This window comes from Ursus maritimus, unplaced genomic scaffold (assembly GCF_017311325.1).
Source record: "Ursus maritimus isolate PB19 unplaced genomic scaffold, ASM1731132v1 scaffold_16, whole genome shotgun sequence".
Classification (NCBI taxonomy): Eukaryota; Metazoa; Chordata; class Mammalia; order Carnivora; family Ursidae; genus Ursus; species Ursus maritimus.
Window position 1 is genome coordinate 45,109,199 of NW_024424008.1, and position 13,843 is coordinate 45,123,041.

The following is a 13,843-nucleotide window of genomic DNA, read 5'->3' on the forward strand; positions in this document are numbered from 1 at the left end:
AGGCCTCCAGGGCAAATTCTTTTTCCATAGTTGTGAAAGAAAGGGGAAAACCAAGTGGGTTGTTGTGTGTGTGTGTATATGTGTTTTTTTTCTTTAATTTCCCTCACTCAGCCCCCTCACTTCCTGACTACATTTGCTAACCAAGAAACAGCAAGACGAAAACCCTCTGTGGTCAGACCGAGTAGGTGAGAGGCAGCAGGCTGGGAACAGGCATTACTACAGTGATGTGCTGACACGGGGAGATCTCACGAAGCACAAAGACACTCCAGAGAAGTGACAGTCAGCAACGGGCCCAGACTTGAGGTCAGAGGCCTGAGTTCCCCAGCCATAACCCAGATCTGCCACCGTGATGTGCCTATCGCCTTATTTCCTTATCTCAGCTACAAATCGGGGTTGAACAACCAGAATCTCAACACGGAGTGTGTACAAAGGATGCAGAATGAAGGACTTCATACCATCGGACCAAAAACAATGTACGGGGGCTCCAATGGAAGAGCCACGGACTTCCTTCTCTCTCCCCTCCGCCACCACCGATCCGATCCTAGCTGAGCCACAGCCACCGCTCGCTGATTTGGATCTGTATTATTTGAATTGAAAATCCAGACACATAGTGTCTGGAAAACAGAGGAGAATATTTGACACCAGGACTATTTTTAGAAGGTGGCACGTGGCTGCTCAGAGTGGCGCGGGGCGGGGAGGTGGGTGGAGCCAGCCACTGCCTGACATCTCTTTGCTGTAGCTCGAAGCATCCCCCCGTCCTGTTCCCCTCTCCCATCTGAAGGCCCACATTGGATTTTCAGTGATACATCCTGGATGGAAGCTTCGCCATCTCCTCTGAGAGTAGGAAGATGCCTCAGGCACTGAAGTCACAGCACAAGACCTGGCAGACCCCCACCCCCGCCCCCACTCTCACGAGATGTGTAGAAGCTGTATCTTCCTTCACACCAGACACTATAGCCCCTTGGCACATCACCACACCAATGTGGGCTACGGAGGCAAGAACCCAAGAGGGCAAAAGCTCCAGAAAAAGCCCTCAGGCTGCAGAAAGCTCTTGTACACAGCGCATCCCGGCAACCACCCCGGGCTCTCAGGCCAGCTTGGTTCGGTGTCTAAACACCTGCTCCAGGGCCCAGTGGCTCATGCACGGAGGTCAGGAAGGAAATTCCCCACTGGCAGCTTACCCATTCAGATGCCTTAATGGAAAATAGTGTTACCCTAGAAGCAATTATCAGTGACCAGCCTAGCAACTGGTGGATGGAGAGGACTCCAGAGAAACTAACCGCACAGGGCAGAATCACCACCTGCTAATCTGCCCCAAGATCATCCCTGGCTCCTGCCTGACATGTAACTGGTGCCCCCGAGCACGTAACCACCATGGAAACTCTTAAAATACCAACTCCCACAGAGGACCCTGGCCAGTGTGAATCAGCCCATGGGGCTCCACCTCGACCTCCTCAGTTTCCACAAATTGTTAGAATCTGGAAACCACATCTCCAGCCAAAGGCGGGCTGCTTCTCATGGAGCAGTTTGCCCTGACCAGTCAGCATGGGCCCCCCACGCGGCGGTGCTTACCCACAAGCCCTAGAACTTACCCTCCAGAGCCCTTCCCATCCTGCTGACCTCATTCCTACCTTCTCTCACACCCCTCCCCTCCACATGTATGCTTTCTCAAACATGCAAGAGCCAATGATTTCCAGGCGCTGGAGAGATGGTAAAGTGTCCCTTATAGAGACCTCAGACTCGAACGGTTCAAATCTCACCCTTGCTTCTGTTTGACCAGGAGCGAGTTAATCTCTGAACTTCAGGTTTCTCAGCCATAAAACCCACGTGGGGGGTTTCTTGTGAGGATTAAATGGGATTGTGTATTGAAGGCGCTTAGCAGAAAACTTGGCACAAGTAAAATGCTTTCCCCGCCCTCAAGGATTTATGGGTCCAGGAGAGGTTGTCACTAGTTACACCTTACCCAGCACTGACTACTTACTTAATCTGCTGACAGACCACAGGTCTCTGCATTTGTTTTTGTTGTTTTGTGTTAAGAATGACAGTTCTCGGGCGCCTGGGTGGCTCAGTGGGTGAAGAGTCTGCCTTTGGCTCAGGTCATGATCCCTGGGTCCTGGGATGGAGCCCCACATCGGGCTCCCTGCTCCTGGGAAGTCTGCCACTACCTCTCCCTCTGCAGCTCCCCCCTGATGTGCGCGCATGCGCTCTCTCTCAAAAAAATAAAATCTTAAAAAAAAAAAGAACGCCATTTCTCTATTTCACACTCCCTGTGCTTCTCATACATGGCAGGGTGTGCACAGAGGTGATGGGTGGAACGTTTGGATGCACAGCTCACCGTGCTCCCCTGGAAATGGAGCTGAAACTGGAAGCAAGACTCTCCCTGAAGGTCAGAGGAAAGGGTTGGAGAATCAGGATAAATACGCCAATGACACCATTACCTGCCAACCCACACACCAGCTAGGCCGGCACCACCAGACGGAGAGGTGAGAGGTGCTGCCTGAGGTCAGATGTGTTGCCAACCAGAAATCCTGAGGCTCTAAGTTGAAAGGGCTCTAAGCAGCATGAGGGTGTTACACAGAAGAGGGGACAGAAGGGGCCATGGTGATACAAATAATGACAATACAGGGGACGCCCAGGGCGCAGAGAAGCAGAGAAGTGCTGCTATGTCCCCTGGAAAGACAGCCTACAGGTAGCCATCCACAGCTGCTCACTGGGCCCTGGTCAGCTTTCCCCCTCCCTCCAGTGAATGAGGACCAATACCATCCCACCAAACGTGGCTCCATCCAATTTCTGACTTTTCACCAGAATCCGGCAGGTCAGAGAGTTTTGAACAATCACCACAACCAGTTATGGCCAAGGAATTTAGGGAGACATGCAGGTACTAATTCCAAAAGCTTGACCCATAAACTTCAGACTCCATTTTTCAGGGAGATCAGAAGGCAACACTCCAGTATTAAAAAAAAAAAAAGAAAAGAAAAGAAAAGAAAAAAAAGTGCCATCTTATGTTAAATGGTGGCTAAGACACCAATCCCCAGTCAGAGCACTGGAAGTGCAAGGCTCGGCCCCGCCACCCAGTTCACACACAGCAGCAAGAATTAGCTGCCTCAAATACCACTCTGCACATCTCTCCCAGGTTCTAGAACCTATGGAGGCTCCCCAGTGAGCTGAATCCTCTTTGTATATGGATCACATGGTCTATGGGATCTCAATGCATCGTTGTTGACTGACTGATAAACTGAAATTCCAACTCTTCAGCATAAATCAAGTCTGTCAGCCCGTCAGTTCATCACCCTATTCTCCACACCCCTCATGGAGACCACCCTTGGTCATCCATTACCACCTTCAAGCCAACATCCCCAAACTGCTTTCACCAACAAGCATCTGGCCTCCATTCAAAACTCTGCTCTGGGGGCGCCTGGGTGGCTCAGGGGAATCAGCCTGGTTGAGGTGGTTGAGTGGCCGGACTCTTGACTTCAGCTCAGGTCATGGTCTCAGGGTCCTGGGATCGAACCCCGCTTTGGGCTCCAAGCTCAGCGGGGAGTCTACTTGGGATTCCCTGTCTCCCTCTCCCTCTTCTCCCCACCCCGTGCTCACTCTCTCTCTCTCTCTCTCTCTCTTTCCTCTCTCTAGTGAATACATAAATCTTTAAAACAAAACAAACCCTCTACTCTCTGCAGTAAGTAGATGTGTGGCTGCCTAGGGCCAGGAGAAGAGGAAAAGGAGCACTGAGGGTGATATATGAAGAGTACGTACAGGTTTCCTTTTGGGGTCATGAAAATGCTCTAAAATGGACTGTGGTGAAAGCTGTGCATATCTGGGAATATGCTAAAAACCACTGAATTGTATACTTTAAAAATGACTGAATGGTATGGTCTGTAAATTATATCTCAATAAAGCTGTCATGGGGAAAAAAAACTTCAGCTCTGAACTCAACACCTCCAGGAAATTCTCCCTGACTTATGAATAAAGATACTTCCACTCAAAACAGTAGAGAAAAAAAGAATCATTCTTCCACTCATTTTTAATGTATTCACCAACAAAAACGTATTGATCACCATAAAAGGCCAAAGTACCGTGTTAGACAGTGAAGATACGAAGATGAACCAGACAAAACTGGGCGTGGATTATTTCACTACTGTACCCCAAGGCCCTTGGTTCCCCAAACCACAATGACTTTGACATCTTCTCCACTTCTTTCTTTCTAGGGTTAAAGGAGGAAAAGAAGCGGTCTCCTGATCCTCTTTGTGTTTAACTTTGTGCAGTTAAAATCCTCAGCCCCTTGCCCCCAACTGCAGCCTGAAAGGTGCTTTTCTCTCTGCGGAGAGGTAGATTCAGGAGGGGGAATGTGAAGACGATGGATATCATGCTGGGCCTGGTATGCTAGTACCCCCTGGCTGAACCAGGCCAGAGCAATTTTCCAATCCCCCCTGTCATGTGTGAGGAGTCCCAGGTGTCGCTCCAGGACACTTGAGTATGTGAGTTCATACTCTCAAGCAAACATCCACTCCATGCAAGACACTCAGAGAATACTGACAATAATCCTTCACCCGGACACGGCATTTTCATCTGTGGGAAACGTTTTCACGTGTAAGACTCCTGAGACATGTCTCCCCTTCCACAGATGGAGAAGGTAAATGAAGTGGGGTATCCAAGGTCCCACACCTACTAAATGACAAAACCGAAATTTAAACTTAAATCTCCTGGGGGCGCCTGGGTGGCTTAGTCAGTTAAGTGTCTGCCTTCGTCTCTGGTCATGATCCCAAGGTCCTGGGGTCCAGCCCCACATCAGGATCCCTGCTCAGCAGGGAGTCTGCTTCTCCCTCTCCCAGACCCTCTCCCCCACTCGTGCTCTCTCTCTCGCCATTTCTCTCTCTCTCAAATAAATAAAATCTTTAAAAATAAAAAAATTTAAAAAATTAAAAAAATAAAATCTCCTGGCTTTGATTCCAATATTCTTTCTGCTCTACTGCCCTCAAATGCCAGCTCCTTCTCAGGGAATCTTGCTGGGCATCCACAAGCTTCTACTCACTCGATTGCTTCTTTTCTCTCCAAGAAGCCTTCCACTTCTAAGACCTACACATGATGGGGTTTTGTCTTTGCCAAGATCCAGAGACATTCCAACAGGAGACAGTGAAACAATGGTTAAGAGTAGAGATCTGAGTCAGACCAATTGGGTTTGAATCCAGAGTCGGCCTTTACTCTACACATACACGCAAATTCTTCTAATCCAGCAAGCCGTCATTTAAAAGACCTGCCTGCGCCTACTCCTAGAAGGTGAAAATCCTTCCTGATTTTAAGAATATTGAAGATTCAATGGCACCCTTAGATAACTCTCCAAACCAAGAAAGTCTTCCTTAATTCCAACCAAATCCACCTCCACCCTCGCCCAGGCCAGCAATGCAAGACTCTTTTCCACATATTTTGTCCTCAATATGCATGGCAAATCCCCAAATCAAAACAGGGTCTCTGTTAGGGTCTCTCACACTTGAGGGTAAAGCTGACAAACCGTGATGAACTATTTTCATTCAAGATTAGCTCCTGGCTGGCTCAGCTGGTAGAGCTGGGTTGTGATTTCAAGCCCTACATGGGGCATAGGGATTACCTTAAAAAAAAGAAGAAGAAGAAAAAGGGGAGGAAGAGGAAGAAGAAATAAAAAAAGATTAGCTCCCACCAAGTTGCCCCTCTTCCCTCTACTCTGTGGAAAAGGCAGCAGGATGAGGTACCAGTCAGAAAGAGTTATTATCCTCAGGTCCAAAGTTCTACATCTGCACCTGAGAGGATAACCACTTCCAGTCAACAGAAAAGAGATCCCAGGAAGCTCAGCAGTACTCCACAGATTCCTCCTCCTCAGTATCCCCTCAAAGGCACAAGGTTCACCTTACTTCTTTTTTTCTCTTAAGTGTGGTTTTTTTTGTTTTTGTTTTTAGTAATCTCTGCACTCAGCATGGTGCTGGGACCCACAACCCTGAAGTGATCAAGAGCCACACACAGGCTCTTCCAATGGAGCCAGCAGGTGCCACCACCCTGCTTCTTTTGCCTTCGTCCATATTGTTCCCCTTTCCTGATCTCACACCCCTGACCTCATACTTTTCCTGCTGTTTTCTGCCACCTGTCTGTATTTGTCACAGTTTGAGACTCTCTCCCTTCCAGAAAACTTCATGTCTTCCAATGGTTCCACCTTCTCCATGGGAGTGAAACTCAGAGTCTTCATTGCTTATACAAGTCTCTGCCCATCCTCCTCCTCAAAGTTGGCCTGCCCCTTTTTCTACCCAGCCCTTCCTCCTCTCCCTCCAGGACCCCATCGACATTAGCTGGTACCTGACTGAGCTCAGGAGAACATTCAATAAATACTTGTTGAAGTGAATGTAATTGAACAGGCTGGGAGGAGTCCTGGGGAAGGTGACCAATCCTTCAGCTGCCCCACACAAGGCAACAAACCTCTGTTAAGAGACAGGGCCCTAGAGCCTAAAAGTAAATGAGCAGAGTCCACGGTATCAAAGAGCCAGTGAGGATCCCTCTCCCCTGAACCCGTCGGTGGGCTTGGATCCAGCACACCCCCCAGCCAAGGCTGGATGGAGCGGCCCTCTGGTTTTCTACACTGTGCAACAGGACAAAGAACTTCTCCCACTCCTCAGATGCCACACTAACCCAGGCAAAAAAGTAGCCAGCACAAATCAGCGTAGGGTAGAGCAGCTCTAGACGTCTGAAGATTCTCTCTAGTAGATGGGCCTGACTCAACAAGGAAACTCCAGCACGTCCTCTACACATGTGGGCCAGGACAGGCAAGCTGGTGTGGCCAAAAGAACATCAGAAAAGCTGAAGTGGGAGTTCGGCAATATGAGTGTAAGCGCAGGAGCCCCTGAACCTTTCTCACCTTGTAACCTCCAGGTCTTAAATAGGAATAACAGTAGTAGCTAACGCGGGGTTTTCGCGATACGTGGTCCTCACTGTACTGACCTGCTCATGGTAAGGGCCCAATGGGTATGAGCTGCCATGGTTTTATGATTCATTTTGCTACGAGGATGGAATGAGATGGAATGTAGCGGGAAGCCCCACATAGGTGCGTGACACAGGAGAAAGTCGCAGGCCGGGGGCCCCGGCTTGGGGAGGAGGGCGACACGCGTGGAAGCCAAAGTACCACCGGCCCTCCAGCGGGGCGCAGCAGTGCCCGAGGCCCACTCTGGCGAGGGCACCCCCGCTTTCCTCCGCGAGGTTCCGGCCAGGACGCCCCCGCGGAGGGCAGGAGAGGGGAAGGGGGAGCAGGCAGGGGCGGTGCAGGGACGTACCTGCTCTCACTGCACTCCTTCCGCTCCCTCACCCGGAGCCACTTGCGGAGGAGGAAGCGCTTGCGGCGAGGAGAAGCGCTGGGTGTGGAGCAGTTGGACCACGGGGTGTCCTCGTCGCTGGAGGGCGTGATCTCGATGGATGGCAGCTGCAGGAACTCCTTGCCCGGGGCCAGAACGCCGGGCAGGTCCCGGGTCAGCCCGGCCTCCAGGCTCTGCTCCTGCACGTTCTTCATGCGGCGCATCTTGAAGCGTCGGCGACGGAGCGTGGGGGTCGACGAGCTGGACCAGAGCGGGCTGCCCTCGGGCGCGCCCTGGGGCTCGGGCACCTGCAGGGCGGGCGGCTGCAGGTTCTCCAGCATGTTGGCCGCCGGCATGGGGGCCCGTGGCGGCCGCGCTCCCTCGGCGCCCTCCGCCAGCCGCCTCGCTCCCCACCCCTGGCCGCGGCGCGCTCGGCCCGCTCTCGTTGGGAAACGCTCGCCGCTCGAGCCGCGCGGAGGGCAAGTTCCTCTCCCGGAGCGCCGCGAGGCAGGCGCGCGCGGCCGCCGGGGCCGAACTTTCCGGTGCGCGCTCCCCTGGCCGTCGGCGCCGGCCCGCCCGGTCCGCCGCCCGCCACCGCCGCCCGGCCGCCCTCCTGGGGCTCCCGCGGCGCGCCCGCTTGTTTTTCTTCCGCGCTCTCCCCGGCCTGCTTGCGTCTTCGCCTTAGCGGGACTCGGCGGCGCGGGGCCCCAGGGGAGGGCTCGGCAAACTCTCAGCGGCTCAAGATCGGCCGACCGGGCTGGGGAGCCGGCGTGGCGCTGCAGGGAAGCGGAGAGCAGGAGGGAAATGGGGGGAGAGAGAGAGAGAGAGGAAGCGAGACACTGGATAAAAACAAAAAAGGAGGAGGGGGGAGCTAAGAGGGAGAGGAGGGGAGGTCATTTCTGTCCAGAAAGGGCATGCACAGGCAGCGACAGCTAGGGTAACTGTACGCGAAATCCCTTGGGGAGGGACTCTACCTCCGAGGAAGGGCTGCTCCAATCAGCCTAATGAAACAGGATCACAAACCAAACTTTCTCAAAGCAACGATTGGCCAGGCAGCTCTCATTAGTCTAACGCCCAACTTTTTCTTTGGGGGAAGTGGGGGAGGGGGGAAAGGGGAACGGAGGAATCAGGAATTCAGCCCTCACTCCCCAAGGCCACCCAAGACAGGGTTGAGGGAAAACTAGGGGGCTTTTCAGCAGGATGTCTTCTAAGAAAAGTGCTTTCTTTGAATTATTCGGGAATGCAGGTAGGTGCACAGTAAGTCTGGGCATGGTCAGAGGGCGACAGCAAGGTTCCTGGAGGCTGCTTCCAAAATGACAAGTTGAGAAGAGAGAACAGTTCGGTGAAATAAGCTGAGGACAGCAGACATGACATACCAAAGAAGGACAGACAATAGGATCTGAGAGACATAGGACACACAGGACCAGTAAGGAAAAGGGACTGATCCCTCTCCATTTTGAGCCACCCCGCCCATACCATAACCCCACCCCAAGCACAAAATGAAGTTACTGGGGAGGGTGAGCACCCAGAAGGCAAAGCATCCAGCAAAGCCTTCCTGGGAGTTATGTTCCTGGGGGATGACTCAATTCTGCTTCAACCTGCAAGGGGTATGGACTGGGTCACAAAAAAATCCAGTATGTCCCCAGGTCATGGAACCTAGAAAGTGAATCAGCCCTGGCAGTGTCTGAAGGTACGTATGCTGACCCACTCCCTCCCTAGACCCAAATACCTAGAGCCCTAAGAGCCTGGCCCGAGAACTGATCCACTTTATTGAGGCATTCTCCATTGGGACTAGGCATAAACCAGCCCAGCTTCTAGCACAGAGGCTATATGGTCCATTCACCTCCCTTCCAGCCTAGCACATATGCCTCTCCACTATTTGCCTCTCTACAAAGCAGAGACAGTAGCTTTCAAATAGACCAGGAGGAGCACAGAAGAATGCCACCGTTAAATCCACAATTCGACTCACCTGTTCTTCTCTGCCCCTCTCTAGGAGTCTAATTTCTAGTTAAGAGCTGATGCCCCAGCTTCCCTACCAGGGTGAAGGACACAGGAACATTTCATGAGTGTCCCAAAGCTGAGAAAAAAATCACAGTCCCAAAGACTTGCAAGAACCCACGGCAAGAAATTACGTCCCTGCAGGTCAGCAAGACATCAAGCATGACAACTGGCCATGGGGCCATTATGTCCCCGAAAGACCCACAGAGGGGAGCTCAAGGTATCAATGTGCAAGAGGCCAGGAAACTGAGGAAAGTCAGTTTTGCGCTGGGACAGAGCTACTGTGGCCAAAACGCCAAGGCCAGGCCCACCTGCAAATGACTCCCAAGATCATCAGCTGGTCTTATTTCTGACTCTCCACATCCGGCCACTGGCTCACTCAAAGGTGGTTTGGTATTACTCTATTTTAACTCCTGGACATGACATAGAAAGGAGAAACCCCTTCAGGTGTCAGGCCTGGCAAGGAGCCGAACACTTCTTCCGGCCCCAGGAATGCTGAGGGCGCTGGACAGGCAACTCCAAACTTCAGGATACGGAGTTAAGCCAAGGCACCAGAGTTGCTCACTGCCTTGGACTTATTCCAAGGATGCTCACTGCCTTGGACTTCCTCCAAGGACAAGGGCTTTGCAGGGGATCCGGTAACTTCCCATTGCAAGGAAACTGCCTGTGGAGGGGCCTGCTGAAGTAAGAAGCCAAACGAAACAAAGCAAACAAGCAAACAAACAAAGTGAGGATCCACAAGGCTGGGCTAACCGACTTGGTGGGTATTGGGGGGGAGAAAGATTCACAAGGGGAGCAGGCCCCTTGAAGTGTATCACCAGCACTCTGAATTTCAATGGATGCCTCTTAAAAGGAATTCAAGTCGCCAAGCTCCCTCTTCCCACACATTGCAGCCGCTTTTCCCACCCACAATAGGATTCTGAACCTAAAATCGAAAATCCTAGGAGATTTAATCTAAGCCTTGGGCCCAGCAGTAGTTGAGAACGATCATTTACATCTCACCTGGCCTGAGGGAAAACCTCCTCTAAACTAAATCTGAAATGGTTTCACTTGGCTGAGAAGCAGATACCCAGAGGACCTTGAGGCCCCCAGCACTGTCCCTGCTTACTTCCACCGGCGGCCCCTTCTCCCTTCTTTCCTTCAAGCCTTTATCCACTAAAACCCTGTTCAAAACACATCCTCCCATCCCCTCCACCACAGCTGTTTCTGTTTTATGTATTTTTTTTTTACCACAGCACCATCAAGTAAGATGATAAAAGGGAACGTGCTTTGAGAAATGAAAGCCCTTACGGTGGCGAGCCATCATTACTGTTAGGACAATAAGGGAGTTGAGGGAAGAACCAAGTTTCTCCTTAGATCCTCTTCAGTATCCTTTACACTTTTATAAAGGACTTTCATACATAATATTTTATCTTCCCAGCGACCTAGGAGTGAGGTAGAACTTTGTGCAAAGTCATAGATTAAAAAACAAACAAACAATAGTCAAAGACAAAGTCAGAACTTGAACCCAGGTCTTCTGAAGCCCGTTAGAGGCCACAGGAATCTCACCAGATGTATCAGCTCTGGAAAGCAGCAGGTCCCCTGTGGCACCTGAATTTTACTAGCCCTCACTTCAGCTGGGAATATCATGAAGCTATATGCGGCTACTGAATCCCGTCAGTCATTTTCAAGTGGGAAATGGAAGCACAAAATCTTAAAAAAAAAAAAGAAAAGAAAAGAAAACAATTTCCCAAAGCAGCTGGTGGCAGGGAGTCAGAATCTCAGTCCCTGCATTCCTCTCCCCGCCTTCCCCTACCCACCTCTGTCCCCACATTTGGCTCCCAGCAGACACTGTGGCTCTCTGGGAAGCTGACCTCGCCTCTGGCCTCCCAGACAGGTGGCAGGCCAGAACAACCTGGCCTCCCTTCCCCCACCCGCAGCCGGCCTCTGACTTTAAACGAAAGGAGCTCATATTACCAGGCGACTGTTGTTTATGCTCAGCTGTTCAGGCTCCCTTTTCCTGCAGACACAAGACACCCAACAGCTGTCTATTCCTTCTGCAGACCCACTAACTATAGTCCGGTTTGCAGCCAAAACTTCAGGAGGGAGCCTCAGTGAAAAATACTAGCTGTGAAGCTAGATTTCTCCTGGGTGCACATCCAAGAGAGGGTGAGCTTGTACAAGGGGCGGGCCCCCAAAGACCCCCCATCCCACTTGCCCCAGGGATGCCAAGGACAGGCAACTCGCAAGACCAGAGGCAGGACTGTCCCCTCCAGCACTGCTGCCACAAGCCAGAACATCCTAGCGCTCAAGCTTGGGACGTGGAGTCTGTCTCCTGCACAACATGAGAACAAGCAAACCCAAGGGTTCGGCCCTGCACAAGGGAAAGAAGCGGACAGCAGGGCACACGGAGTGGACCTTGTTACTACCAGAGAAGCTGGAAATCTGACAGAAATGTCAAGGATGCGGGGCGCCTGGGTGGCACAGCGGTTAAAGCGTCTGCCTTCGGCTCAGGGCATGATCCCGGCGTTATGGGATCGAGCCCCACATCAGGCTCCTCTGCTGTGAGCCTGCTTCTTCCTCTCCCACTCCCCCTGCTTGTGTTCCCTCTCTCGCTGGCTGTCTCTATCTCTGTCGAATAAATAAATAAAATCTTTAAAAAAAAAAAAAAAAAGAAATGTGAAGGATGCTGCGGCGCAGGGTTATTACCTATCTTCAAATACAAAGTGAAGGATGGCAGACCTTACTCTGTAGCTCTCCTTCTGTGGCAGAGCAAGACGAAGTGAGGGTAGAGCTCCGTGTCGGGGATTCAGGTTGGATGACAAGTATGACCAAGGATGGATAGAATGGCTTTCTCTGGACATCTTTAAAGGTAACTGGAGCTCCGTGACAGGCAGTAGCAGGAAAAACATGATGTCTTTTTTTAACAAAATATTTTTTTATTTATTAGAGAGAGAGAGAGCACAAGAAGGGAGAACAGCAGGCAGAGGGAGAGGGAGAAGCAGGCCCCCTGCAGAGCACGGAGCCCCATATGGGGCTCGATTCCAGGATCCTGGGACCATGACCTGAACCAAAGGCAGACGCTCAACCCACTGAGCCACCCAGGCGCCCCAAAGAAATGATGTCTTAAAGGCCCAGTTCCCCACCCCATCCCCAGGGGTCTGTGAGGCCCCAGATTCTCTATCTTTAAAAAAAAGCATAAAACAAAGTCCATTTGAACTGATGCATGTCTGGCCCCAGGCATTTTGATTACTGGATACTAAACACCTCCCTGAAACCTATAAACAGCTTTAATATCTTGCATGGTGAAATAGAAAATCAGGGAGTAATCACTAGGGTGGTGATGGGACAAAGAGCCGGGAGTGGGGAGACAGGAGCAAGAGAAAGAAAGGACTGGAAAGAATAGGCTTCAACCCCTCCTGGTATCTCAGTTCTGTTCCTTTTACTAATCCCTACCTCATTTCCCCATGAAGGTGAGAGCTACGGAAGAAGTCAGAGGAAACTGCACGGGATCTGTGTGGTCAGGGGAGGGCAGAGCGTGCTGCCTGAACACAGTCTAAATAAAACCACAGTTGGCCAGCCACCATGTCCAGCATCTCCTTCTGAGGAAAAGGAAGAAAATGCCACGAGACTTGTATGGAGTCTCGGTCCCCTAGGACCAAGTGCTGGCGAGGCCTCTCAGCCACAGGGAGCCTCTCAGCCACAGGGAACGCACAGAGTGCTTCCGCTAGCCTTTGGCAGGAGCCAGGGTGAACAATGACGTCACCTCAGGGGAAGGACTGTCACCAGATAAGCCTCCCTGGTTTAATTGCTCATCAAAAGGCTTAGGAGTCAAAGAAGAATATTTTGCACAACAACATTTGGCTGCCCTGTGTTCTTGACACCAGGATACCAAGGCACAGACAGACATCATCTCTTGTCCTCTAAGCCTTACAAGGACAGTCTTTGTGCAAACCAAGGCCGGAAGAAACTTCCTGACGTCACACTATCTGTCTCCTTGCTGTCCTTGCAGGTGGCATGATCTGGGTATTCCAATGCTTTCCCTGGAAGCGCCAAAACCTATTGGCAATATAACCTAGTGATTAAGTGCACAGCCCCAAGGCCTGCTATCTGAGCTTTAAACCCCTTTCCACCACTTACTAGCTGTTTGATTTGGGGGTAGGTTACTTAACTTCTCTGTCTTGGCTTCCTCACCTGTAAAACCAAGGTAATTGATATCATCTCCCTCCTGGGTTGTGGTGAGCATTCGAGCAGTACTGGACACTTAGAACAGTGCTTGGCACATAGCAAGCAGTCTATAAATGTTAGTCTTTGTTGTGCTGAATTAAGTCCCCTTATCAAACCCTTCTGAGGAAGCATGACTATTCGTGTTGACTTTCAACTCAGTTTAATTGTACCAGTACTTGTTAAGCTAGAGCACTGTGTGAGGTTCCTTACTAAGTGCTAGGGATGTAGCAAGACGAGAAGACGTGGCTTGTGCAGAGCAAGGCAGAATTAATTTAGTGCAAAATATAAATGCAAACAAGGTTTGAGTGGGAAGATTGATAAATTTTAACTAGAGG

At 51.1% G+C, this 13,843-nt stretch overlaps 1 protein-coding gene across 5 annotated transcripts in view; it reads right to left on the minus strand.

Moving 5' to 3' along the window:
- GRAMD1B (GRAM domain containing 1B) overlaps positions 1 to 13,843 on the minus strand; it is a 233,120-nt gene that overhangs the window by 157,142 nt on the left and 62,135 nt on the right. The window contains exon 1 of one of the 5 annotated variants that reach the window (XM_008689943.2): positions 7,287 to 7,682. The exons of 1 other annotated variant lie outside the window; for it this stretch is intronic. In XM_008689943.2, the coding sequence (XP_008688165.2) occupies positions 7,287 to 7,660 (374 nt within the window). In that variant the 5' untranslated portion in view covers positions 7,661 to 7,682. Of the gene's footprint in view, positions 1 to 7,286; positions 7,737 to 13,843 lie in introns of those variants that run through there. 3 more of the 5 variants (XM_008689941.2, XM_040631101.1, XM_040631104.1) reach the window with 3 other exon arrangements.